The sequence below is a fragment of the Caloenas nicobarica genome, chromosome 1 (genome assembly GCF_036013445.1).
Source record: "Caloenas nicobarica isolate bCalNic1 chromosome 1, bCalNic1.hap1, whole genome shotgun sequence".
In the NCBI taxonomy this organism is placed as follows: Eukaryota; Metazoa; Chordata; class Aves; order Columbiformes; family Columbidae; genus Caloenas; species Caloenas nicobarica.
This window is the reverse complement of record NC_088245.1, coordinates 85,048,219-85,072,319: the sequence shown is the minus strand read 5'-3', so window position 1 is coordinate 85,072,319 and position 24,101 is coordinate 85,048,219. Positions and strand designations below refer to the sequence as shown.

Here is a 24,101-nt window from a genome sequence, read left to right as displayed (position 1 = left end):
AGCCGGGCGGGCACGCCAGTAACATGGTGCCGCGGCTTGAGCCGTCTCTCGGCTCGGGCCGGGCACTGCCACAGCGGGGTGGGTGAGGTGGTGACCCAATCTCTGGCTTGGGCAGGTGGAGAAGGGCAGGAGGCCTCGGCCGTTAGGCAGGGGCGGCCTCAGCGTGCGTGTGGTGCCGCTGCCCAGCCCCGGCGCACCGGAGACCGGGCGGGGCACGGGCAGCGCTTCGGGCTGGCCCGGCCGCCCCTCTCCGGCCGCCCCTCTCCGGCCGCCCCTCTCCGGCCGCCCCTCTCCGGCCGCCCCTCTCCGGCCGCCCCTCTCCGGCCGCCCCTCTCCGGCCGCCCCTCTCCGGCCGCCCCTCTCCGGCCCCGAGGGGCGCGCGGAGCGTCCGGCTGGAGCGCGCCGCCGCGGCCGCTTGGCTCCGGAGCCGGGCGCCCCACCTCGCGCCCCCTCCCCTAGCGGGTGCCAGCGCCGCTCGGCCGTTAGCGCCGCCGCCGCGTCAGTCAGGCGGCGGGAGCGAGCGCGGGAGGAGGCGGTGGCGCCCGCGCTGTGGCTGAAGCGGCGGCCGCGGGGGGCGGGGGTGTCGGTGCAGGGAACAGCCGGCCTCCTCGCCCCAGCCGTGGGGAGGAGGGACACCGAGGAGGGGGAAGCCGGGGGGGGCGAGTGTCGCGTCGCGTCGCCCGCTCGCCTTTAGGACCGCACCGCCGCGCAACCGCCGCCGGCGGGGAGGAAGGGGCGAGTCTCACCGGAGCCCTGTTCGCCCCGCGGCTTCCCTTCCTGGGCCCAGTGCCGGAGGGAGGGGGCGCCGGCGGGGCGTCGCAGACCCCTGCGGGTCGCCTCAAGCTCGGGCTCGGCGGTGCCCGGGGCGGGTGAGATGTCGGGCTGAGCGGGTGCGAGCCCGGGGTGGGGTCCGCCGTGCCCGGGGAGGGGGGGGCGGGCAGGGGTTGGGACCGTCCCCTCAGCCGTGCCGTCCCGCCCCGCCGCCGCTCTGCGCCCATGGTGATTGTGCATCCCCGGGCGCGGAGCGGGGCAGCAGCGCTCCGACTGCCGGCGCCTTCCCGCCGCGCCCGCGCGGGCCGGCCAGCCGGGGCGCCCAGGTGGGTGGTGTCCGGGGCCGCTTCGCGGAGGGAAAACGGCGGCCGCTCGTTGTGCTCGGGAGGGGGCTCCGCGCCGCGGATGCCGGGTCGCCGAGCCCTTGCCTCGCCCAGCGTGTTCCGCGGCGGGTCGCGCTCGGGTGTATCGCTGCGGGTGCGTGGCGGGAGACGTCGCCTCTTTGCCTCCCGCCTTGCACACCCGCGCTTACACGCCGTGTGCGTGTTGACACGCGTCCGTGGATGCAAGCAGCCGCTGAAAGGGAGAGAAAAACTGCTCCCGTGCCCGTGAATGTGAAAATCTGCGCTTGCTGGGGGCATTTTTTTCACGTGATGTTGTAGTGTGTGTGTCCGTCGTGCCTCACAACGAAATCTGTACAACTGGGCTTCTTCTCTTTTGTTTTCTGATATTTAAAGGGCTAATTGCACACGGATGACCTAATGCGTAGGATCTATCAGGGGCTCCGTTTTCAAAGTGTGCGACTGTTAATTTTTAATTAATCATTTAAGCAGGCATCCTCTAGACCTTTTTTTTTTTTTTTGGTCACCGTTTATAAACGACTGTGTTTTCTGTTGCAGAGTGGGGTCTAATGCATAGGAGTATATGCTTCTGACCTGAAACATACTTTTCTCCAGTCTCCTCATCTGAATTCTAAATGTTGTTCTGGGGGAGGGGTTTAAGGACTGACACAAATAAATAGGAATAGTTTTTGTAGGTTTTAGAACTTCATTTCTTGATATGTTCACGTGCAGATACAGATTTATTTTTCATTTGAATGCACATTCTTAAGTAAAGGAACAAACTGCTTAACCTTTTTTTTTTTCTTCCCTTAGAATGGGTTTCTGTGGTAGTGTGTTTCTGTAAATTATTTGAAGTTGCGCGTTACTCCAAATTGTGTTGATCCCATCTTTTTCTTTTGGCTTTGCTTGCTGTCTTGTATGGTACCTTTTCTTCCATTGAGATTTAGTTTATCTTTATTAGATGCCTTTATATGTTTGTTTATGTCTAATAGGGTTGTTTCTCCTTTTTTTCTCTGTAGGTGTTGGTGACTTCAGAGTCATTTAGGGGTTTAGTTCTGAGGAAGCAGAGATACGAGGATTGAATCTATTTTACATAGAAAGCTACAGCTCTTCACCGGTACTCTTTTTCCTCCTTCCCATCCTTCCTTACCCATAGGGGAGGACAATTTGGGAATTATTTTAACAGTCATTTACTCCCCCTTCCCCCCACCCGAAATCCATCTTGGTCCCCAAGGCATCCGCTAGGCATTGCCTGTCTGTTATAGTACCAGCAGAACGTTATCATCAGCAGCCCTTGCTTGCTTTGGGAGCCTCAGTAGTACCTTCCCCTCCTTTGGAGTGCAGTGCAGAGAGGCATCCAGACTTCCTTGCCACCCTTTTTGGTTAGTGGAGGATCCGGGAAAAGGGGTACCTAGCAAGACACGTGACCTCATCAAGGGATCCAGGACTAAAGCAGCACTTGGCACACTGAAGGAAGCACCCATCTTTGGTATCTTTTTTCGTCTTCCACTCCTTCCACACTAAATTTCTGGTAAGTCTCTTCAGCCCATTCATTCATACAGTGCATGTTTCCCTTCCCCCACTCCAGGCACTAGGAGAAGCATGCACAGAGACAGAGTGGGGTGGGGGAAGGGAGGAGGGAAAACTGGCTGTGTACGCATGGATCGGGGAGGAGTGGGTTGTATTGTACCACATTGCAGGGGAACCTGGGCAGAGGTGGAAGAACCTCTTTTCAGAAAAGCAGCTGATGTGGGAGGAAATGGATATTTTATTTGCACGGGCGTGCATGCATGCACGGGCAGAGTGGAAGAGGGTGAAAAAGCTGAGAGCCTGCTAAAAAAAAATGCTAAGACCGAAGTAGAAGGGTAGCTGATGCTGACCAGTATCAGGCTAGTGTTGCAGAGTAGGAGGAGAATACATTATTCACTGGAGATCAGGAACTGGGGTGTGTGAATGAGGAATGTTATCACCTACTTGCAAGCATGAACATAGAGGAGGAAAGATGAGGCGGGGTATGTGTGTGTGGATGTCTGCCTTTTAGAGGCAATTTGCTTGGAAGGATTGCTGCTAGCATCTTTAATGTTACTCAGTGCAAAGGTGGGGACAAGCAGATGAAAGCCATCTCAGGGAGTAAAGTTGCCCGTCTGTAGGGCTGGGGGATCGTACTGGGAATGAATGGGAACGGTTAATATATTCCCACATCCTTTGACTGTTGCAGTCTACAAATATCACAGGGAAAAGGAGGTGAATACCGTGCTGAGCTTTCAAAGAGGTGTGTTTGGGGTTCACCTGCCTGCAGTGACTTGAAATTCTACGATGCATGTGTAGAGGGCGGATGATAATGCAGCAGCACTGGACAGGTTGCTCTGCAGCTGCTCAGTATATTATATAAAATGCATTTAAATAAATATTTTAATTTTTCAGATGCTTCAATTTTAGAAAATATGTTCTTTCCTAAGATTCTCAAACAGTTATGTGACAGTCTTAGGAAAACTAGTCTCTGGTAGGTAAGAGAGGAATTTTCCTTGAGGTTGTCCTTAAGCATCATCATGAAGCAGCAGTGTAAAGAATGAGTTGATTTTATCCTGGATTTATTTTTCTAAGGCAATTTGAACAAGTGGTTCAAGATGACAGTTTTTTATCTCTGTATATATCACCATAGGTTATATTCATCATCTGTACTTATTTCCTTCAGGTTTTCTCTGTATGATCATGATTCTGCTATCTATGTGTGGAAAAAAATAATTGTGCTTTATACTTGAAACAGCTGTGAACTGTTTTTAGACCTGCTTTCCCTATGACATAGGAAGTAATATTTCTGTGATGTTTCAAATACTGCTCTGTTCTCATTAAGATGAGACAGAGACTTCCGTGACAGTGTGTGAGGGATCATATGCTGGGTCATATGCCAGATGACCCTTCATTCACTGTTCAACCAGTCTGCTACTTACGATTGACTTTATAATTCAAATCGGCCTTGAGGTATCTCCTAAAGGAGATAACTTACAAGCATCTGCCAACTGTTCTTAGGTCTTCAGCATACTGAGGTGTGGCCTCCAAAACAGCATTCTAGAAACTGCTGTAATGGTAGAGACATTTGGTTTATTGGAAGTGTGTACTCTGTTTCAAGCCTTAGCTAATATATGATAAAAAGGAAAGTAAAATAGCTCTTCCAATTTGAATAACACTGTTCTGCAAACAAATATTAAGGAATATGCATTAATGATAAATGCGAAGGTGCGTTGTTATTCATAGTGAAGTGAGTGCTTGTAGCTATATTCTTTGTAGTTCTCCATTTCCCATAGCAATCATGGCTGTCAGTATCTCTGGTCTTTCCTTCTCACTTCTGTGAGATTTTTATTGTTCTTTTTATCGTGAGCCGTAGGGATTAAACGTGCCTAGAGGTACGCTAAAACTAAGATTAGGTTTTACCTCTCTATTAAACTGCTGAAATCCATGGAGTTGTGTTAGCTGCACAGTGCTACAACAGGCTGAGAGTCTGAACCAAGGTATAGAAAAGAGGTGATTTTGGGAGAGGCTGGTGGTAATAATTGTTCCACTAACTTGTTTCCCAGATTGCACTATGGGCAGTGGGAGCGTACTGCAACATCAGGTCACAAGTCAAGCAGTTGAGATAGCTAGATCACATTCATTCTTAATGCTACAAAACATCTGGGATTCCATTTGTCATTCCCATAGGGAAAAAAACAACCTAGCCTTTTTAATTTCTGAAGGCATGCAGTAGTTACATTCTGAATAGAAAGGATATGGAATGATCTTTTAGTGTACTATCTATATTTTTTGTTAAACATTTATCAATAATAGGTAAATGTATTATTATGTATCTCCTAATAATTGGTTTCTTGATTCAGCTTAGGGGAAAATACATCATGATGAAAAAGAAAAAGAGGGTAGGCTGTTTTTCTCTTGCTTTTGGGTGTTGAAGACAGGACAAGGAGTAAATGGACAATAGAGACAATCTCCCATCCTGGAGGCAGGTCTAAGGCTCTCTCTGTGAAGAGAAGACCCCTTCAAGGGAAAAAGAGTCATCTTCAGAGATTTCCAGGTCCCTCTGGACAGCTGATCTGATTGGCCGAATTCCCTGTTATGTCAATAAACATATTCACCTGTGATGTAAAGTAGAAAAGTAGCACAGTGAATACTTCGGTTAGAACAGCTGCTAAAGGTGTATTACAGATTTGAGGAATGCAGGAGGAAATGCATTTGCGTGTGATGGGGAGGAGAGGAAGCTGCTGTGTGAATGCCAGAATAAAGCCTAGCTTAAGCAATACAGGGGTGCCATAGCTCGAAGTTGAGATGAGTGTTCCTGTTCCTTTTATAATTTGCTAAGAATCTGTTCCACACTGCGTCTTCCTGAAGCAGATGCAGCAGTGACTGCTTGGCTGGCGTGACACACAACTAGTTTGATTTTTATCATAGAATTTTCACTTTGATGTTACCCTTTTACCTCTCCCAGTCTGTTTTATGCAGTTAAGTTTATGATGTTTTTTGTTCCTTTTCATTTCATAAATCTGTTAGTTTTTCAAACTTTGTACTTCATTTACCATGGTAGCTTTGAGTGAAAACTGCTTTTCAACCAGTCATCTTGAAGACACTTCAACATCTGCTGTTCCCCTTATATATACTATACTTACTTTGTAATAGATGCTCTCATGGATTAGGAAGTGTTCCATGTACACCCAGCATTGTCTGAGGCTGTGTCTTTCAGATTGAAATGGGTGGAGTTTTTTTTCAGGGAAAAAATCTGGAAATTGTATCCAACTTGAGAGCTTAGTGCTCTTTTGCATCTGACTGCAAGGGAAGCTTTCCTCCTACAGGCCGTTTTCTTGAGGATGTGGGAGGGATTGTTAAAATGTTTGGGTTAATAGGGTAAATTGCAGGTTTTGTGTTCTATGAGTCTTCTTATACAATCAAAATAGAGATTAGAAAGAGATGTTGAAACTGATAAGTAGATTCTGTGTTTAGGAGCAGAATATTAGCATGAAAAAGATATTTCTCCAGGTGGAAAAAAGATATGGTATCGGGTTGGCGGTCAAGGAATCTATAATTAGGATTACTAGTTTCTGTCTCTGCCACTGACTTGTAGCTTGATCTAAAGTGAGTTTCTAAATCTCTGCCTCCAGACTTGAGGTTGTTACCTGCCTGCCTCATGACGAGATGTGAGCCTTTGTATATACATTTATAAAACTTTAAAGATTTAGAGGAAATGAGACCTAGTATTAGGATGGAGATAAACACCCATACACAGGTCATTTTTTTATATGCCTGCTGTACTAATTGAGGTATCTGGATGGTTCTTCTTGATGCTGCTCTAGCTTCTTACAAAAATAGAAGAAAGATGGAGGAAGGAAAAGGATATATCTTACTTTTCTTCTTCAACCCTTTGCTGGTTTTTAATAAAAAGTGCTGAAATGGCAATCAGGGAGAGATGATGGCACAGTCTCTGCAGATTTAAGGGGGTGGAGGTGGGGCCATGTAGAAAAGAAATTTGTGAAAAATGAGAGCAGATCCCTGTTGGCAAAGAAATCAAGGGCTAGGAGCAAGCAAAAATGGAGAGAAAGCTACTGGAGGGAAAATACTTGTTTATTTGCACCAGTGTTAGAACCAGTACTGAGGAAAAAACAAAATAGAACAAATCTCAAAAACCCCAAACATGATGAAAATGTGTAATGGCTTCTGATTTTTTTTTTATTGTGACGAAGTCTGTCTAGTATATATTTTTTAAATGTAGCCAGTGTTATGTAGCTGTTTTTTAAAAGGAGGTAAGCCAGCCCATTAGGTAGAGCTGCTTTTCAAAAGTGAGGCAGTAGGTGGGGCTGTTTGGTCTCCCCAGTCATCTGTTCAAATAGCAGAAATAAAGATAAATTGACAAGAAGCCTTCTGAACTGTGCCATAGCAGTGCCACTTCTGAAAAATACAGCTTGTCCCAATTAATAGCTGAGGATGTTGTTCCAGGACGTTTTCTGTAAACTACCATATAAAGAAGTCCATTGTTGAGAGAGTGAAAAGTGGGGCAGGATCAGCCATTGCAAGCCCAAGCCTCATCTTGCCCTTTTCACTTTCAGCTGCTTTGAAGAAAAAGGGATTCTTTGAGATATCAAAAGATATTCTTTACAACCTCCTAAACCCATTTTCCTGCTGGGAACAAACATTCCATATCCTGCTTTACCTTGAGCATCTTGACTGCTGTCAAGGGCTGATCTGATCTGTGATCGCCTTTCTCTAGCTTCTGCTTTCATTCAGTCTGTTAGTATGAAGAACTTCAGTCCTTGGCTTTATTGTTGCTCCTAATATACCAAAGCAATGGAAAAAGTGTCGTTGTCACTATGGTTCTCAGTGCCAGGAATAAACATGGCCACTTGCTTCAGTCTTTATAGTAAGACCAGTTGTGCTCCAGGTGCACAGCCCCCTGAGCCAGAAGACAGGGACGGGGAGCAAAATGGAGCCCCAATAATTCAAGAGAAAATGGTTAGCGATGTGCTACACCACTTGGACACTCACAAGTCTATGGGGCCAGATGGGATCCATCCAAGGGTGCTGATGAAGCTGGCAGAGGTGCTCACCAAGCCACTTTCATTTATTTATCAGCAATCCTGGCTAACCGGGGAGGTCCCAGTTGACTGGAAGTTGGCAAATGTGATGCCCATCTATAAGAAGGGCTGGAGGGAGGATCTGGGGAATTACAGGCCTGTTATTCTGACCTTGGTGCCAGGCAAGGTCATGAGGCAGATTGTCCTGAGTGACATCACACGGCTCAAACAGGACAAGCAATAGATCAGGCCCAGTCAACATGGGTTTATGAAAGGCAGGTCATGCTTGACCAACCTGATCTTCTTCTATGACAAGGTGACCCACCTAGTAGATGAGGGAAAAGCTGTGGATGTTGTCTATTTAGACTTCAGTAAGGCCTTTGACACCGTATCCCACAGCATTCCCCTGGATAAGCTGGCAGCTCAGGGCCTGGATGGGTGTACTCTGCGATGGATAAAGAACTGGCTGGAGGGCCAGGCCCAAAGAGTTGTGAATGGAGCTAAATCCAGTCAGCGATCGGTCACGAGTGGTGTTCCCCAGGGCTCAGTATTGGGGCCAGTTCTGTTTATCTCTTTATCAATGATCTGGATGAGGGGATTGAGTGTACCCTCAGTAAGTTTGCAGACGACAAAAAGTTGAGTGGGAGTGTTGATCTGCTTGAGGGTAGGAAGGCTCTACAGAGGGATCTGGATCAGTTGGATCAATGGACTGAGGCCAATAGTGTGAGGTTTAACAAGGCCAAGTGCCAGGTCCTGCACTTGGGTCACAACGCCAGGCAATGCTGCAGGTTCAGGGAAGAGTGGCTGGAAAGCTGCCTAGAGTAAAAGGACCTGGGGGTGTTGATTGACAGCCAGCTGAATATGAGCCAGCAGTGTGCCCAGGTGGCCGAAAAGGCCAACAGCATCCTGGCTTGTATCAAGAATAGTGTGGTCAGCAGGACTAGAGGGGTGATTGTCCCACTGTACTTGGCGCTGCTGAGGCTGCACCTTGAATACTGTGTTCAGTTTTGGGCCCCTCATCATGAGAAGGACATTGAGGTACTAGAGAGAGTGCAGAGGAGGGTGACGAAGCTGGTGAGGGGCCTGGAGCACAAGTCTGATGAGGAGTGGCTGAGGGAACTGGGGCTGTTTAGCCTGGAGAAAAGGAGGCTGAGGGGAGACCTTATCGCTGTCTACAACTACCTGAAAGGAGGTTGTAGCATGGAGAGTGTTGGTCTCTTGTCCCAAGTAGCAAGTGATAGGACAAGAGGAAATGGCCTCAAGTTGTCCCAGGGAAGGTTCAGATTGGATATTAGGAAAAATTTCTTCACGGAAAGAGTTGTCAGGCATTGGAACAGGCTGTCCAGGGAAGTGGTTGAGTCACCATCCCTGGAGGTGTATAAAAGATGTGTAGTTAAGATTCTTAGGGACATGGTTTAGTGCTCGAGTTAGGTTATGGTTGGACTTGATGGTCTTGAGTGTCTCTTCCAACCAAAATGATTCTGTGATTCTATGAAATCTTCTTGTTAAGAATAAGCTGTACTAGCAGAAAAAACTTGGATTTTAATTATAAAAATAATCACCTTGTTCTTATAATTGTAGCAAACCAATCTGGTCGTCCCAAGACCTACTGCAGAAACTAAAATTCTTTGTAATATTAAATGAAAGCAGTTGTATACCTATGGTCTTTCTGCATTTACATTTTCTGCAGATACCAGGTCCTGTTGGTAGGACTACTAGGCAAAATGCCTGTTTCTGTCCCAGAGCTCAGTTGTGTTTGAAACTCATGTAAGCTATGTTTTTCTTCAAAATTCTTTTTCTCTACACCGTACCGCTTTTTGTTTTTCTTGAGTGTGTTCATTAATGTAATGTATATAGTCAAAAGTAGTCCAAATCCTCTGCATTCAAAGTGAAAGGAGAAGTACCCAGTTGTTATCACTTGTAACACCATTGAAATTCTTCAATTTCAGCGATGTTTTCTGTTTCTGGTGCTGAATTCATTAGTACTGTTTATGTATAAAGGTGATTTTTTGTTGTTGTTTTTTAATTTGGAGCAAGAAAGAGCTAGCACTGAGATTCAAACCTTGATTTTGCTTTAGGTTACATGTATTAATGTTCAGTATTCTTAACATTTTGTCGATGCTCCTTGTTCCATTGGTGTTCCCCTTAATATGTTCTTGGATAATACTAAATATCTTTCACAGTAGATGTGAAGTATATGCAAGAGCAAATCAGTCTTGAAATACTTACGTGGAAAATTCTTTTTTAATGGATTTCTTCCTTTCTTCTGACACTCTGTTGTCTTCCATATATGATAAAAAGGGATACATCAAGTCTGTCAGCAGTGTTTTAGCAGTACCTAGGGCTGAGTTATTTCCAATTGCAAGGAATTATACCAATTATGAAGTTGAAATTCTGACCTTCAGAGATGGCCATTCAAAATGTTTGCAGTCCTTGGCGTGCCTCTTTGTACTGTCAAGAAAGGGGGATTTTAGTGCCAGTGCCAGCAGTTATGTCAAGTGTGTGCTTCTTGTGGATGAAACTAGGATGAGGACCAAAACCTTTTTTTTAGCATTTACATTCCATTGAATATAAATTGATTTGTTTCTGTTGTTACTTCTGTTGCAGATTAGGGTTAGACATTATCTTCTCACACGGAGGTTGGAAATTACACTCCATTGAAAAGGACTGACTTGCGCAGGGGGAGCAGGACTTGGTAGAGTGGGGAACATGAACCGATGTATAACAGTCTTATCTTCTCCACTGTTTAGAAGTTCCATTGAAAGAAAACCTTGAAGGTTGCAAGAAAAGTCCAAGATGTGCAGTTCAGTTGCTCCCAGGCTGTGGTTCTTAACAGACCGTCGCATCAGAGAAGACTACCCTCAGCAGGAGATCCTGAGAGCTCTGAAGGCCAAGTGCTGTGAAGAGGAGCTGGATTTTCGGGCCTTGGTGATGGATGAAGTGGTGCTGACCATTGAGGATGGAAATCTTGGTGAGAATGAGCTAAGTCTGGGAATATGCTGAAAGGATATTTGGGAAAAGATTGTAAAATCAAGCATCTATACTCTTTATAATTAATTCCATGCATGCCATACTACCATACATAGTATAAATCATGTAAATGTACATGGTATCATGTTCTTTATCGTTTATTGTGATAATCAAATATAATTGTTAATTTTGCTAATTTGCATTAGAACTATTTTTGCCTCTCTCTGTAGAACAGAGAGAAGGGTTGCTTTAGTTCGTTGATTCCAGGATCAGGACTGTGGGACCTCTGAATTAAGAAATAATGGAATTTCATTTTTGCATAGGTACTTGAAGTTTATGGGTTACATTTAAGAATTTCAGAGGGACTTTTTTATTCTGTTTGTGTTCTGACTCCAAGATAACAAACACATTTGAAATAAAAAGAATTTACAATGGATAGTACAGAGTTTCGTGGAGCTAGAGGTAATAATGTGGCATAACTAAAGTATGCTTCTTCATGGCTGTGTAGTTACATATATGCCAAAAAAGAACAGGGCTGAAAACCAAAGTGTATGCATCAGAATAATTTGAATTAGTATTACAACTTACAGTGTTTTAAACTAAATTGTGAGATTTATGTTCTGTTTTCCAATTAGCTTTTTTTCTTCTGTGGTGATTAAAAAGGGAAAAGCAAGACATTAAGATGTGTTAGAAATGTTAAGTAAAACGATTCTGTAGATTGTAAGCTTATGTTATAGGAAGAATATTAATACTATCAATGTCAAGCTGTGTAATGCTATTATATATTTTTTTCAACTTTTACATTTGGATTTCCTAAAGGAATGAGACTGAAGTATTGTTTTGTAACTTTACCTTTTCCATTTCTCTTCTCTGTATATCAGTCAAGAAAAAAATCCCTGGAGATCCAGGGAAGAATTATATTTCTGAAAGTTGTATTAGAATAATTCTGTGTGGGAAGAAAATATAAAAGTACCCTCAGCCCTGAAGAAGAGGCTGCTGTATGACCTTTTACTTTGTTCCTTATTGGGGAATCTGTATAGGAGGGAAATCTTAAAACTGACTCTGGGGAAGAACTTTGGTCAGAATTTTTACCTTAATGTGGCATGAATCAATCAAGCATAAAACAAATGCGTGGAAAACCAGAATTTTTTATTCTGGTATTACTAAACTTTTGTATTGTGTCTTTTATTCTGAGGTGTCCATGATTTTTATGAGAGATTTGATATTCTGTAGGCTGTCGTCAAATCAAGGCAACTTCTTGTCAGAAAGTCTGAACATCTTACTGCTCTAAGTGTGCTGTCCTTTGGACAGTGTGTTCTGTGAAGGCAGCTGTCTTGGACTGTAGCTGAAGCCGCTAAGAGGCATGACTGGTCCTTCAGCATTTCAGTATTGCTATTTCTTGGTGATATTTTCTTCTTTCTTGTCTTCTCCCTGTTTTTGGGGAATTAAATACGGCAAGCATGAATTGTGGGCCTTTCTGGTCTCTTCCATTTAATGTCTTCTCATGCTGCATCTATTGAAAGAAGAAAAGATAAAGTATGCAATTTGGAAAACTAATACTGAGGAATGTGTAATATAAGAATGAGAGAAATTAAGGAATTGACTAGAAAGAGAAAGCAAAAAAAGGAAACAATTTTCATAGAAAGTGTTCATTCAAAACTATGTAAATAACAGACGTTTTGAAAAGGAGTGAGATAGAAATGCTGAAAGATTGCAAATATAAATTTCCTTATAAATGATCTGGACTAGCTAATTGTGATTTTTTTTTCGGGGGAGTGGGGGGGTTTCTTATCTCAAACAACTTGTTACCTTGCAGAACGATTAAAAATCTTCTCTCTTAATTTTTCCAGTTTTCTTTTTACTAGTGCTTGCTTGCATGTTTTGATATAGAATTCTGGGGGTGAACACAAGCAAAAGGTTTGTGTTTCATTTTCCTTGTTAAAGTCTTCAGCAGGCCTAGGAAAAGGTGTCCTGGAACAAAATCCAGGAGATAATGCATTCTGTACCCTTTCTGATATGTACTGTTGTGTGGGGCATCCAGGTTGAGTAAAATCTTGTACAACATAGAGGAGTTGATGAAGTGATCTTTAGTGGTTAATAACCTTTTTTTGCTTCCAGTTGTACCGTTATTTGTCTTGAAAGCGTAGCAATACAGGGCTCAAACTGATGGTAATACATGGTATTGGAGGAAGTAATAGGTTTTCACATACTCATGTGATTAGAGCTTTTTTTCTCCTTTAAAACCTAGGCAATTTCTTAAGTAAATTGTGAAAAGCATGTTAACTTTACAAAGTAAAGTTGGAAATTACAGGATGCTATTTAAACTTTAAAAATGTGGTATTTCTGTAGATGATATAATCAGTGATACTTCTTTGTGGACTTGCTGACCGTAAGGAACCTGGCTGAAGACTTCAGAGGCCAAAAATTCAGCATAGGACATGAAAAAGCTTGAAATGATTTACCTCACAGAGGTAAAGCAGAGTGGAAAAGACACTTCTAAAGCTTAGAAAACTGAGCAGAACAGTGATATACATACCAAAATTCAAAATTGACCCTTCTACCAATTATGTGGTGTACACCTTGGCAGTAGAGCACGATGTAAATATCACTGAAGCCCAGAGCCAAAGGCAGACGTGGAAAACAACTGTGATGCTGAGACTCTTACAAAATCTTTGTATGTTAGAGAACGGTAAGATTTGCCGTGTACCTGACATGACGAAAGGAGAGGGAGGGTTGTTTCAGTCATTGGGCACAGCAGTAGAGACTCCTCAGGGCATTACTCTGCTGCATGGCAGGGCTGGATGGGAAGCGTGGCTGGATTCCCAGGTAGGCCAACAGTGTAGCCCCAGCAGTCGCTGCTGGTTCCTTTTCTTCAGCATCCAAAACTTGGGATGACCCAGCTTGCCAAGCACCCCTCACAGCCCCAGTATTACTGGCCACATGATGAACCCTTATGCAGCTCAAGATGCTTGTTAGGTGTCTCAACACAGCATGAGTCCAAAAATGATTGTAAATTCAAGTTAAGAGATGTAGAATTAAAGTTTTTCTGTTAAGTTTAAAATGAAACTCTTAAACCGATTTATGCTTAAACTGTTTTGGAAATAGTTTAAGTTCAACAAGTAGTTTTTGAAAGTAACTGTGGTTTACGCCTTATTTAAGTAAGTGCCTGCTTACCTGAATCACGTATTCATGTTTCCTTTGCACGCTGGCAGTAGTACTGTATAGATCTCCAAGGCAAAAGCTGAGTTAAGTGGCAAAGTCAAGCTGCATCAAACAAGGAATATTTGTCTGCTGCTTTGGTAGGTGAATCTGCTAAAATGGTTACTAAATCAGACGTACACAACATTGGTGCACAGGAGTGGACAAGAATGCATGTATGGAAAAAAGTGGAGGGTGGTATTGCAGCTGTTCTGATTTAAACTAACTCAAACTATGATGTGGCTGTAGCCTACATTTCTTAACAGCTAAATTCTTGAAGCTAAACCAGTCTAGTATGACCTACTGCAGAATGGAGCAGCCGTGTTCCTCTTGTCCTTTTCCAGCCTTGCTGTTGCTGCTTGACTTATTTAAGGACTTCATGTCTCTCTTGGTTTGCTTTCATGTAGCCAAGCTAATCTAGTTCAAAATGGCTGACCAATTCTTAGCTCGTTGGAAAGATCTGGCATATGCGTGAGTTGAGTTGGCTAATGCAATGGAACACTAACTCTGCCCAAATAATTAACAATTTTCTGTTGGAATAGCTTGGTGCATCAACCCATTTTGTGGTCACACAATTGCTAGCTCTAGTACATGAGGGCAGGGGAGAATGGGGTTGCTCTATTTATGGTTCCTATTTATATTGATTTAGTTGTAGCTTCAAGGCATACTATAAAAGAGAGGAATTTTCTTGTGGTTGGGATGCTTAAAGTTCAAAAACTGTTTGTTGGTGAAGAACATGCTAGGGAAATTTGGATCATTCCTTTGTTAGAATTATATACAAGAATATCTTCATTAAAATTCTTTGCTGCCAGAGTAGCAGAAGTTGGAGATCACTGAGCCAGCAACTTACCAATTCCTTTGAAGTTTTTGGAATCTCCATATTTTCTGATACTGTCCTGTGAAGGAAAATATTTTTAAGGCAAGTTGCTTTCATGAACTTTCAATTATTAAAGATGCTGGAGTGAGTGGAATTGGAGTGTCCTAAAGTGTAAAACAAAGTGTGAACTTTTCCTAAGATTGTCTTGGCTTTTCTTTTGGGAATGTAAAAACAAGTGATCAGCCTAGGTGAGGAATAAAAAGGACATAATATTCATCCGTTCTTAAACAGTAACACTTTGTGCATGGTCAGCTAGCTTTTCTTAAGCCAGATGAATCACTTCTGGGAACTGATCCCTTCTCTTCATTTTTCTGCAGAGAAGATCTTTAGAAGATAGATTCTTTTAACTTGGTAATGATTGCTGGTGTGCTAGTTTAGGCATCTGGGTTTCCTTTATGGGCCTGAAATTTGCAATATTAGTCACTATTTTGTTTAAGCCTTTAATCTTGCAAAATCTGATTTTGTTTCATATGATCTGTCTTTCTAATTTGCTCTGAGATAGTAAGAAACAGTTGTGATCTTTGATTTTTTGTTTTCTCACAGTGGGTTAGGTAGCATTGGAAATAAACATGGAGGGATCAGGGCAGTTCAAAGATTTCTGTAAACTGTAGAAAGCTGGGGAAAAAATGGTATGGTTGGATAACAAATTCCTGTGTTTTCAGTGTAGTGTTAAGAAAAGCACTCTCAGCTAGATCCATGAGAGGAGAGGGCTTTTACATCTACAAAACGGTTGCTATTTCAAAATATCAAAACTCCTAATATTTTTGAATCATCTTGAAGTCACCTGAAGACCATCTTCTATCACATGATAGGGAATATAAGCACCTTCTCTTTCTGCTGACAGTTTCAGCAGTCCGCTGACACTTGTTAGTGCAGTGGTGCACCTTTGTGCAAGAGCTTTTCCTGCAGTGTGCAGCAATGGCTCGGAGTGGTGGAGCAGAGGCAAGTGTGCTTGGCAAGGTGCCTTGTTGAGCACTGCAGAGTTGGCCTGTTTCCTGCTACTAAAAGCCAGAGCAGCCATTACTTTCTCTGCAGAGGTGGGAAATTGGTTTGTAACTCAATAGCGAGAGCTAGAGAAGAAACTGCATTGTGTGCAAAGGGCTGGAAGGTGGTTACACATGAAGTGAATTTTGTGCTTTTCTAAGTGCTGGGCTGAGAACCACTTAAAAGTGTTTCTGGTGTTCTTTCACTGTGGAAGCCAATCACTTGCCAGTCTGATGGCTGTTAAACCTTACTGAGCCATAAGCATTACTAGTAGGTAGTTATGGACCATATAGAGGGGATTCTGGAATGGCAGCTGTATTTAGAGGTGGGGTGACTACGTGACCACCCCAACATTAGATACCCCAGACAAACACATCTTGAGTAGAAAAAACAGCAATTCAAATGTTTGCCTTACTAGCATAGAAACATAGTTTAATAACAGTGCATACTAACAGCTGCCACATGTTGTAGGAAAAATTGTTTTCTTTCAGAATTGTGACACCAAACACAACTTTCTTATGATGCCTAAGAAGGAAGAAAGGGATTTATACTGTGTCCTTGAGTGTCCTTGCATTTTTCTTCCTTATTAGCAGGGATTTCTATTCTTACATGAATGATTGCATATTATCTCAACCTGATGCTAAATAGCAGAAGCTAACAATTAATTTTCATCTTCTCAAAATCATTCTGTTTCTTCAGTAAATGCCATTATGTCATCAGTGGTAGATATGGGCTCAGTCCAAAGCTACTTTTGCAAGGTGGAGTGCTAAGAATGTTTCTGCATGGAAATATTTTATTATGGTCATTTCAGAGGGCTGCGTTAAGGACTGAAGTTTTTCATTTGCACATATTTTAGAACAGTCAGCCAGGAAAATCAGACTTGTAGGGCACATCATGTTGAACATACATGCATGTCATCATATCTGAAAGTGTCAGAAAGCATTGCCAGATTTTTAATTGTTACAAGAATTCTCAGGAATGGCCATCTGGGGGAAAAACAATTTAAAAAAGACAAAAGCGGGAATGAAAGAGGTGTTTCCACGGTCAAGAAACGAAAAATAGCCTAACGTTTCACAAGACAGTCTTTAACTGGTTGGGGATTTGTGTGTCACTTTTCCAACAATCTCTGTTCCAGTGCTGTGTCACCTGAGTTGTGCTGGCACAATTGTCTGAGCAGTTGCATTGCGAACCGTGTCTGCATACTGATGTAGTTTTAAACCAAATCAGCCTCTTCTTGGTGGAGGGTATTTTTTAATGCCGCATCAGTCCGTCCAGGCAGGTAACAACATGACTGTACAAGCAGTGGTGTGCTGCAGGACTCAAATCAGGAGGGCAAAGTGTGTGTGTTGAGGTGTGAGAGATTAGGAGATACCATAAGTATCAATACCAGAAGTATTGATGCAAAAAGCTTACATTATGAAACTGATAACTGTGCTTGCTTTACTGGATTTGTGATCAGAGAAGTACTCTATTACCTGTTCTTTAAGCAATGACAGTAGCTTGAGTTTTCTCAAAGTCCAGTTTTTATCCATTTGTGAATGATGGGCAGCTGACTGATCCTCAATGACTGTGAATATTAGAGAGACTGGTACTGCTGAACTTTGTTTGGTGTTGAGATGGGTCTTCCAGTGTGCAGACCTGTGTTTTAACAGTTATAGACTTCTAGGAGTGCCAGTGGCTGTGGACAAGTCCCTTTATTTTCTTATTCTTATAAACTTCATATATAAAATGTGGTGAAATACTGGTTTCAAGAATTACAGTTTCCTTTTGTATCTGCCCTTTGTTGCATGAAAAGGAGAACAAAAAAAAAGTGTCACTAACAAAACTATCACTCATTTTTTAATTTCCTTGTATTGTAAATAATTAATATTTGCAAAGTCACAAAAATCTGTGATGTTGTCATTTTAATGGTTGTTCTTTGAATGGAAAAGCTTACATGATTTCTATATCTATTTAGAGGTCCAGTCCATTTCAGGATTAAGAGTGTGATACAGAGTTTTAAAATGCCAAAAAGTCAAAAGTTTAAGCAAACTTTGGTAAGTGGAATGTATTATATGTGCTCTGACAATATGAGCAGAATACCTAGAAACAAAGGTATTCTGCTCATGTTGTCAGAGAAACCCTGCTAGAATTACACTAATTACCTGCTTAACTCCTTTAACTAATATGAAGGATTTTCCTATCATACAGAAAGGTTTTCTTGCTCTGTACTTCGATACAGTGCAAGTATTGAACTGGAGACGGTCTTGCTGTGCCTGTTACTCATCTCGACACATCTGCGAGTAAAATGTAGTTTTGTTTGTTTGTTTGTTTGTTTGTTTGTTTTCCCGGAGATGGCATGCTTCCATTTTATTTTTTTTCCTTTCAGTGAAACTGAAGGTGAAGAGTTTGGCTTCTAGACCCCGGGGAATATATTTTTGTGGAAGAGAGGGGAGAGGAATGTGCTCCTTTCTAAACTAAAGTAAAAAAAGTAATCCAGTGGAATACTTGCACTGTGTGCTGAACATGAAGAAAGTTCTCTCTATTTCAGACACATGATGTTGCATGATATAGCTAGAAATATTGGAAGCTGAACATGCCCAGTACTGGCATCGTGGCAGAACAGATATTGGTAGCTACAGACTAGTGATTTGATCTATTTTGGCAAGGAGTAAGGTAAAAAGACTAGATATGCCAGTATTCTCTCTTGGATTTTTTAGCTGAGAAGGGAGGTGGGCTGCACTGAGATAGTAAATAGGGTAGATGATTTTTTTTACAGTGATAGTTGTAATGTAACATCACTGAAATAATATGCTCAAAATCCATGCTATCAAATCCTGTTTCTTGGCAGTTTCTGTCTAAAGAAGAGTTAGATCTGTTAGGGAAACATAGCAGTCAGAAGATAATAATTATTTCCCTTGAGTTCTAAGAACTTGATTTGAAAGTGTCGTCTAGGTATCTAGCCTGTTGTCATGTTGGTACAATGCTGTGGGGCTTTTGGAGGGGGATTTCCTTTTAATGTAAGTTTTTGCAAGGACAGAAGGGGAGGTTGTTTGTAAAAAGTTATGTAAGTGTTGCCTTTAGTTGTTCAGAATAGAAAATTATTTATTGTTTGAGGAGTAGTTTAGGAATAGAAATAAGTAAGTAGTATAGCCAGAACTGTTGGATTGCAATGCAAACATGTTTCTTGTTATAGGTTTCTCCAGTATGCTCACCGTCACAACACTGGGCATCCTCAGTCTCTGGGAAGGCATGAGGAGGTTTAAGCCAGCTCAAGCCTGTTGCTCTCTTCAAAGCTTTTTTGGGTGGTCCAGTTTTTATACTCTAGGTTGGGCTGAGCCCTGTGTATGCTCCCCCATGCTGGTCTAGTTATCTCAGGAAGACATTCAGGCTCTTGCTGCTCTCCTGGACTAGTTGATACACTCAACTGAGAGTCAGCCAATCCTCCGTAACAACCCCTTATCTTGAAAGCCACTTTCTGGTTTCTTTTGTCATAGTATAAGATCAGCTTTCTTTGCCACAGGTATGGTCAGTCACTTCCCACATTCTTTCCAGAGCTTCACAAGCACGTCACTCTGAGCCTTCCCTGGAGTTTGGGGCATTTACCTGGGTGTAAGAGGCTTCTTTTAGGACTTCTGTCTTAGATGGAGTGAGTAATGGAATACAAGTGTATTTCTTCCAGGTTCATGCCCTGACCTTAGGGATGTAATATTTTAGTTTTTGATCTGGTATAGATATTTGCTTTATGTAACACAAACCAGACTGATATGAAGAGAGACCAACTTAGGAAGACTCTGTAGCCTAATGACTGTGTCAATATTTGCAATCCATATCCAAGTAACTGTCCTTGAATGTTAAAGTAAAAGAATATGTCCACCTCCACCAAACGCTTGCTATGAAAATTAGCAAAATCCCTTTGTGAACCTAGTGTGAATAGTCAGGCTGCTTCTTCCAAGTTTCTTTTTATGCTCAAAATAGTACTGTGAAGGTCTTGAATTAATGAATTGATTTTCTTGCTTTCCCCTACCCCCAATAAAAATTACTGACTTAAATTTTCAATTAGCTGTTGAAGCTGCTTAGATCCTCAATTGAGAATCATCTGAGGATTTAATTTTTGGTAGAAACATTACTTAAATAGATTAGAAGAATTAAATTTGACACTCAAGGGAATCTTGGCTTTTAGTGTTTTTGTTAGCTTGGTTTTGCCGTATTTGGACCATTTGCTCAAACAGTATTTTACAAAAAGACAGTACCATATATCATGATGTAACATAAATGTATATGTTATTTCAATACGGAAGAGTCTGACCTATCAGTAGTAGAGAGTTTTTGGAGATTGAGATTGCATGACTTTTTTTTTTTTCAGTTGTGTAACTGTTTTATTCTGTAGTCCCCAAATAATATCAATCTGAAAATTTTAGGACTTATTGAAAACACAGATTAAATCCTCTGTTCTTGTAGTGCAAATGCAATGGTTTGCCATGTTTACCAATGCAGAAACAATATATAGGAAAGTTAAGAGATTTATCTAAGGCACCACAGTAAGTAGAAGACTTGATTTATGCCTATGACTATGCTAGCTCCTTGCTTCTGTGTACTAAGACTAGTGTTTCTAACATAATTTGCTTGTTTTATGCTTTGACATCTGAGTGGGTGACCTAACTGCTGAAATTGGTGATGTACTGACATGATGTTTACTTCCCGTGAAAGTCAGGATTTATTTAAAAGTACAATTTCAGACACTCAAGATGGTAAATGGATGAGATGTCCTAATCTGTAATGCCTTCTTCCCCGCTTTCCAATAAGAAGAGCAAATTGCTTACTTTCCCTCTTACATCTGAAACACAACAAAACCATGGTTTCATCTGTTGGCCAGGCAGGTGACGCTGATATGAAACTGATACTTTGCTTAGTGGGCAAGGAAATCTTGGGTTTTAGTACTGATTCTGTTCTTAAGCAACATAATGTATCTGAGGAAGCATTGTATGACGTGTTTTTTGACCCTGTGGATGGCCCTCATGTCACCCATCTTAACATTACAAAGGCCCGAAACTTTCCATTATAAACCAGACTTTTATTGCTTATAATTTGTCCCATTCTCTGCCCTCCCCCCCCCCTTAACTCTTAATTGTCTTTTTGAGGGAGTTTTTGAAAATTTCCTGCAAGGTGATTCAGTGGAAGGAAGATGCTTCAAGGAAAAAATAATTTGTTTTTATATTTCTATTTTCCCCTGAATTTGTAAGGCTGTTTTTGGAAGAACTAGCTTGGAACAGGAACTCAATTTGGCTGAAGTGGCTTTTGCTTGTTATAGCTGTGAACGCAGACATAAATTTGTCCCAAATTATTACCCTTTCAAAAAATGGTCTGTTAAGCATCTTAGAGGCCTGTTTAAGCTTCACAGCTAAAACATTGGAAACATAACTCTTGCATTATGCAGAAAAAGGACTTCTGGTGTTGTGGCCTTGTCTGCTGTGGAGTGGAGTATGATTCGGTCTGAGCACACAATTTAAAATGGAGTTTTTCTTTCATGTTGGTTATACGTCCTCTCAGTAACATGAAGAACTGAATGAAGTAAATGACTCCATTCAAATGTAGTGGGGACAAGAAGAGTGAAAGTGGTTTGGGATTGTGGGGTGTGGTGTCAGCGGAGAAAAATCTCATGTGAAGGCAGCGTGCTGTGCAAACATGCTTGAACAAGAAACGGTGACAGGAAGTGATTGCAGTGAAACTTGCTAGATAAGAAATTGCTTCCCTCAAGAAGGAAATGGGAGCTGGAAACCAATGGGGACATAGGTTGCATATCGGAACTTCCTTGGGAAGAGATGCAAACTGAACAAGGAGCCTTAAATGGAAAACAAGTTTGGAGGCAAGGCAGGAGACTGAATGGTTAATGTTCAAAATTGCAGGCAAAGAAGCTACTTGACAGTAGGAGAAATCTGTAGTTTGGAAATGAACTGGAAAAATAAGGAGAATAGAATGAAGGTGGGAAGTGGAGGCACAGGTGTTACAACTAAGGGGATGAATCCTATGGGGAGTGAGAAATTGGGACAGAGCAAGCTGCATGCAGTAGTTGCTCACTTCCAGTTCCTGGAGTGGAATAAAACCTTCCAGAGCTTTTCTCTTCTGCAAGAGAAACATTCCTCTGCCAGTTGGTTACAGATACTTGCTGACAGTGAAGCCCATTCACTGTAAGTGCTGGTCCACAGAGGCTGCTCACAGCTGTCAGCTCAAGTGTCAAAGATCTGTATGGTAAATGAAACTGTTGTAACCCTCATGTGCTATTCCACCAGCATCATGCATGTGTTACATAGGTGCCAAATGAAGAAGTTTGCTTTTGATTATGCGCAAATGTGAAGATAAAATACTATTATGAGTAGCAACAGCAAATACCCCCAAATTAGAAACTGGCAAAAGCAAATTTGCATTTTTGACTCTTTTGTTGTGTATTTGTTTTCAGATACTACATTGTAAATGACTTGATCACATGCTATTCTTTCATCAGCTTCCTTAAAGTACAGAGTGTTGTGCTCTGGAAACATAACTTGTAGCATAGTGAAGGAGAGGACAATTTGTAGGATTCCTTCTATATGGCTACAGGAATTTGTGACAATTGAAGCAGAATACTGCTGGAAGAAATAGGTTAGTTTGGTGATTTAAATTGGACTGTTCAGAAATTGCCTTTAATTGCATGTTTTTACATTGTCTGAGTGCCCAAACTTTGGATACTAGGATCAGCTTTGTGAAAGTGCTGAATACTTGCATCCACAAATGAAATCAGTTGGAGCAGCATCGGCAGCTGAGAAATCCTGGTTTCCCAAATGTGGCATCTAGAATTTTTTCTTTAATACTTATCTTCCCCATATGGGAAATCAGTAAAATACTCGTCGGTTTCTTGAGATGTTGACAAAACGAGTTAAGATTGTGAAGCACTTTAGATGTTACTGTGATAAGCACAATAAATAAAACTCAAGAAGGAATTAATAATGGCGTGTTTCAAGCAAGGATTTCAGTACACCAATACATGGATGACACATTGAACAATATAAAAAAATACAGTGCTGAGTAGCTGCTTGTTAAGTGAGTGCTGTACCTCCTGTGCACATTAGATAAATGCTGTGGGGAAAAATAATGTTTGTGTAGTTGAAGACAGTATGTGGGTAGGGTAGCAGATCAATGCTACAGAAATATCCTTAGTTGTGGCTTTTTCTAACCTTATGTGCTTGACACTGTGGCTTCAATAGTTTTCTCTTAATGTGGCTTTTTAATATGGTATTGTATACACGCATTCTTTGTAAATATGCAAAATGTGCAATCACATGAGGACTGGGCTGGATGCATCAACACTGTTTACTAGCCAGGCTTTGGAGGACGTAAATGTAGGGAAAAAGAGGAGTGATAGCCAATTACTTGGATAACCCAATACTCTGTCTAGTAGCCCATGGATTTATTTATATTCAAGATACATATGTATCCTGTCAGTGAGACTGAGTAATTATTTTAGCTGTTGAAATACCTGGAGAGGTTGTGCTTGTGAATTTTCTCCTTCATACTTGTTTCATGAATACATAAATTTGTGTGTCCCTGTTGTTACTGCACTTCTCAACTGCTTTGGAAAATGACTTTTTCCATTCATGGAATTCTTTTTGTTTCGTTCTTTTGACAACACTGCTTTCATTGTTTATGTTTCGTATTTTATGAGGTGCCTTGCTGTTTTTCATGGTTAAGAACATGTTCACATATATATAAAAAAGTAATATATTACTTTTGGGTATGAACATGAAGTATTGGACCTTCTTTTCCTGGACAAGGAACAGACCCAGAGGGTGAGCTACATTCTTAGTTCTGTGGCCAGGCAGGATACTGTGCTTTGAGTTGAGTTTTTTTCTTAATATGAAGCAGGAAGGGAGCACTAGTGAACCCAAATGAGCCTTCCACAGTAGAGGCTGTCAGTTGTTATGATCTTGAAATTATTTTTTAGGAGTTCAGGATTTCCTGCACCAGCCATACATATCTTTTAGCTCACTGTTCTAGAAAGCAGAGCCATCCAAATCTGACCTCTTCATGTTGTTGAGAGGTAGCTTTCATTTCTGTATCATGCCTTGTCCTTCTCAATGAAGAAGGATTTTATTAATGACAAAAGAGGCCATATGAAGTTCTTCTGCTCGTGTTACTATCTGTCCCTGTTTATCTGAGTCAGATGATACTCGGGAATATCCTGTAGACTAAGATTTAAGGTTTAGCTGTCCTTTGTCTGGGTTGCAATCCATCTCTGCTGTATGACACAGTTTTGTTAGTTGCACCTTGAAAATTCTTTAAAGGTTTGGAGTAGCTCTTACTTGTTCCACAAAGCCTGATTCAAACTCATGTCAGGACCTAAAGGGAACTACCATTTGTGCCCCTGACAACTTTCTGCAACTTTCTGTAAAGGAC

General features: G+C 41.8%; 1 protein-coding gene across 3 annotated transcripts in view; it reads left to right on the top strand.

The window, feature by feature from the left end:
- Window positions 1-702: 702 nt before the first annotated feature.
- The window catches only part of RIMKLB (ribosomal modification protein rimK like family member B), a 46,882-nt gene continuing 23,483 nt past the window's right edge, over window positions 703-24,101 (top strand). For 2 of the 3 annotated variants that reach the window (XM_065645778.1, XM_065645761.1), the window contains exons 1-3: window positions 703-869; window positions 2,132-2,643; window positions 10,414-10,634. In XM_065645778.1, the coding sequence (XP_065501850.1) occupies window positions 10,460-10,634 (175 nt within the window). In that variant the 5' untranslated portion in view covers window positions 703-869; window positions 2,132-2,643; window positions 10,414-10,459. Of the gene's footprint in view, window positions 870-1,020; window positions 1,098-2,131; window positions 2,644-10,413; window positions 10,635-24,101 lie in introns of those variants that run through there. The other variant, XM_065645769.1, reaches the window with a different exon arrangement.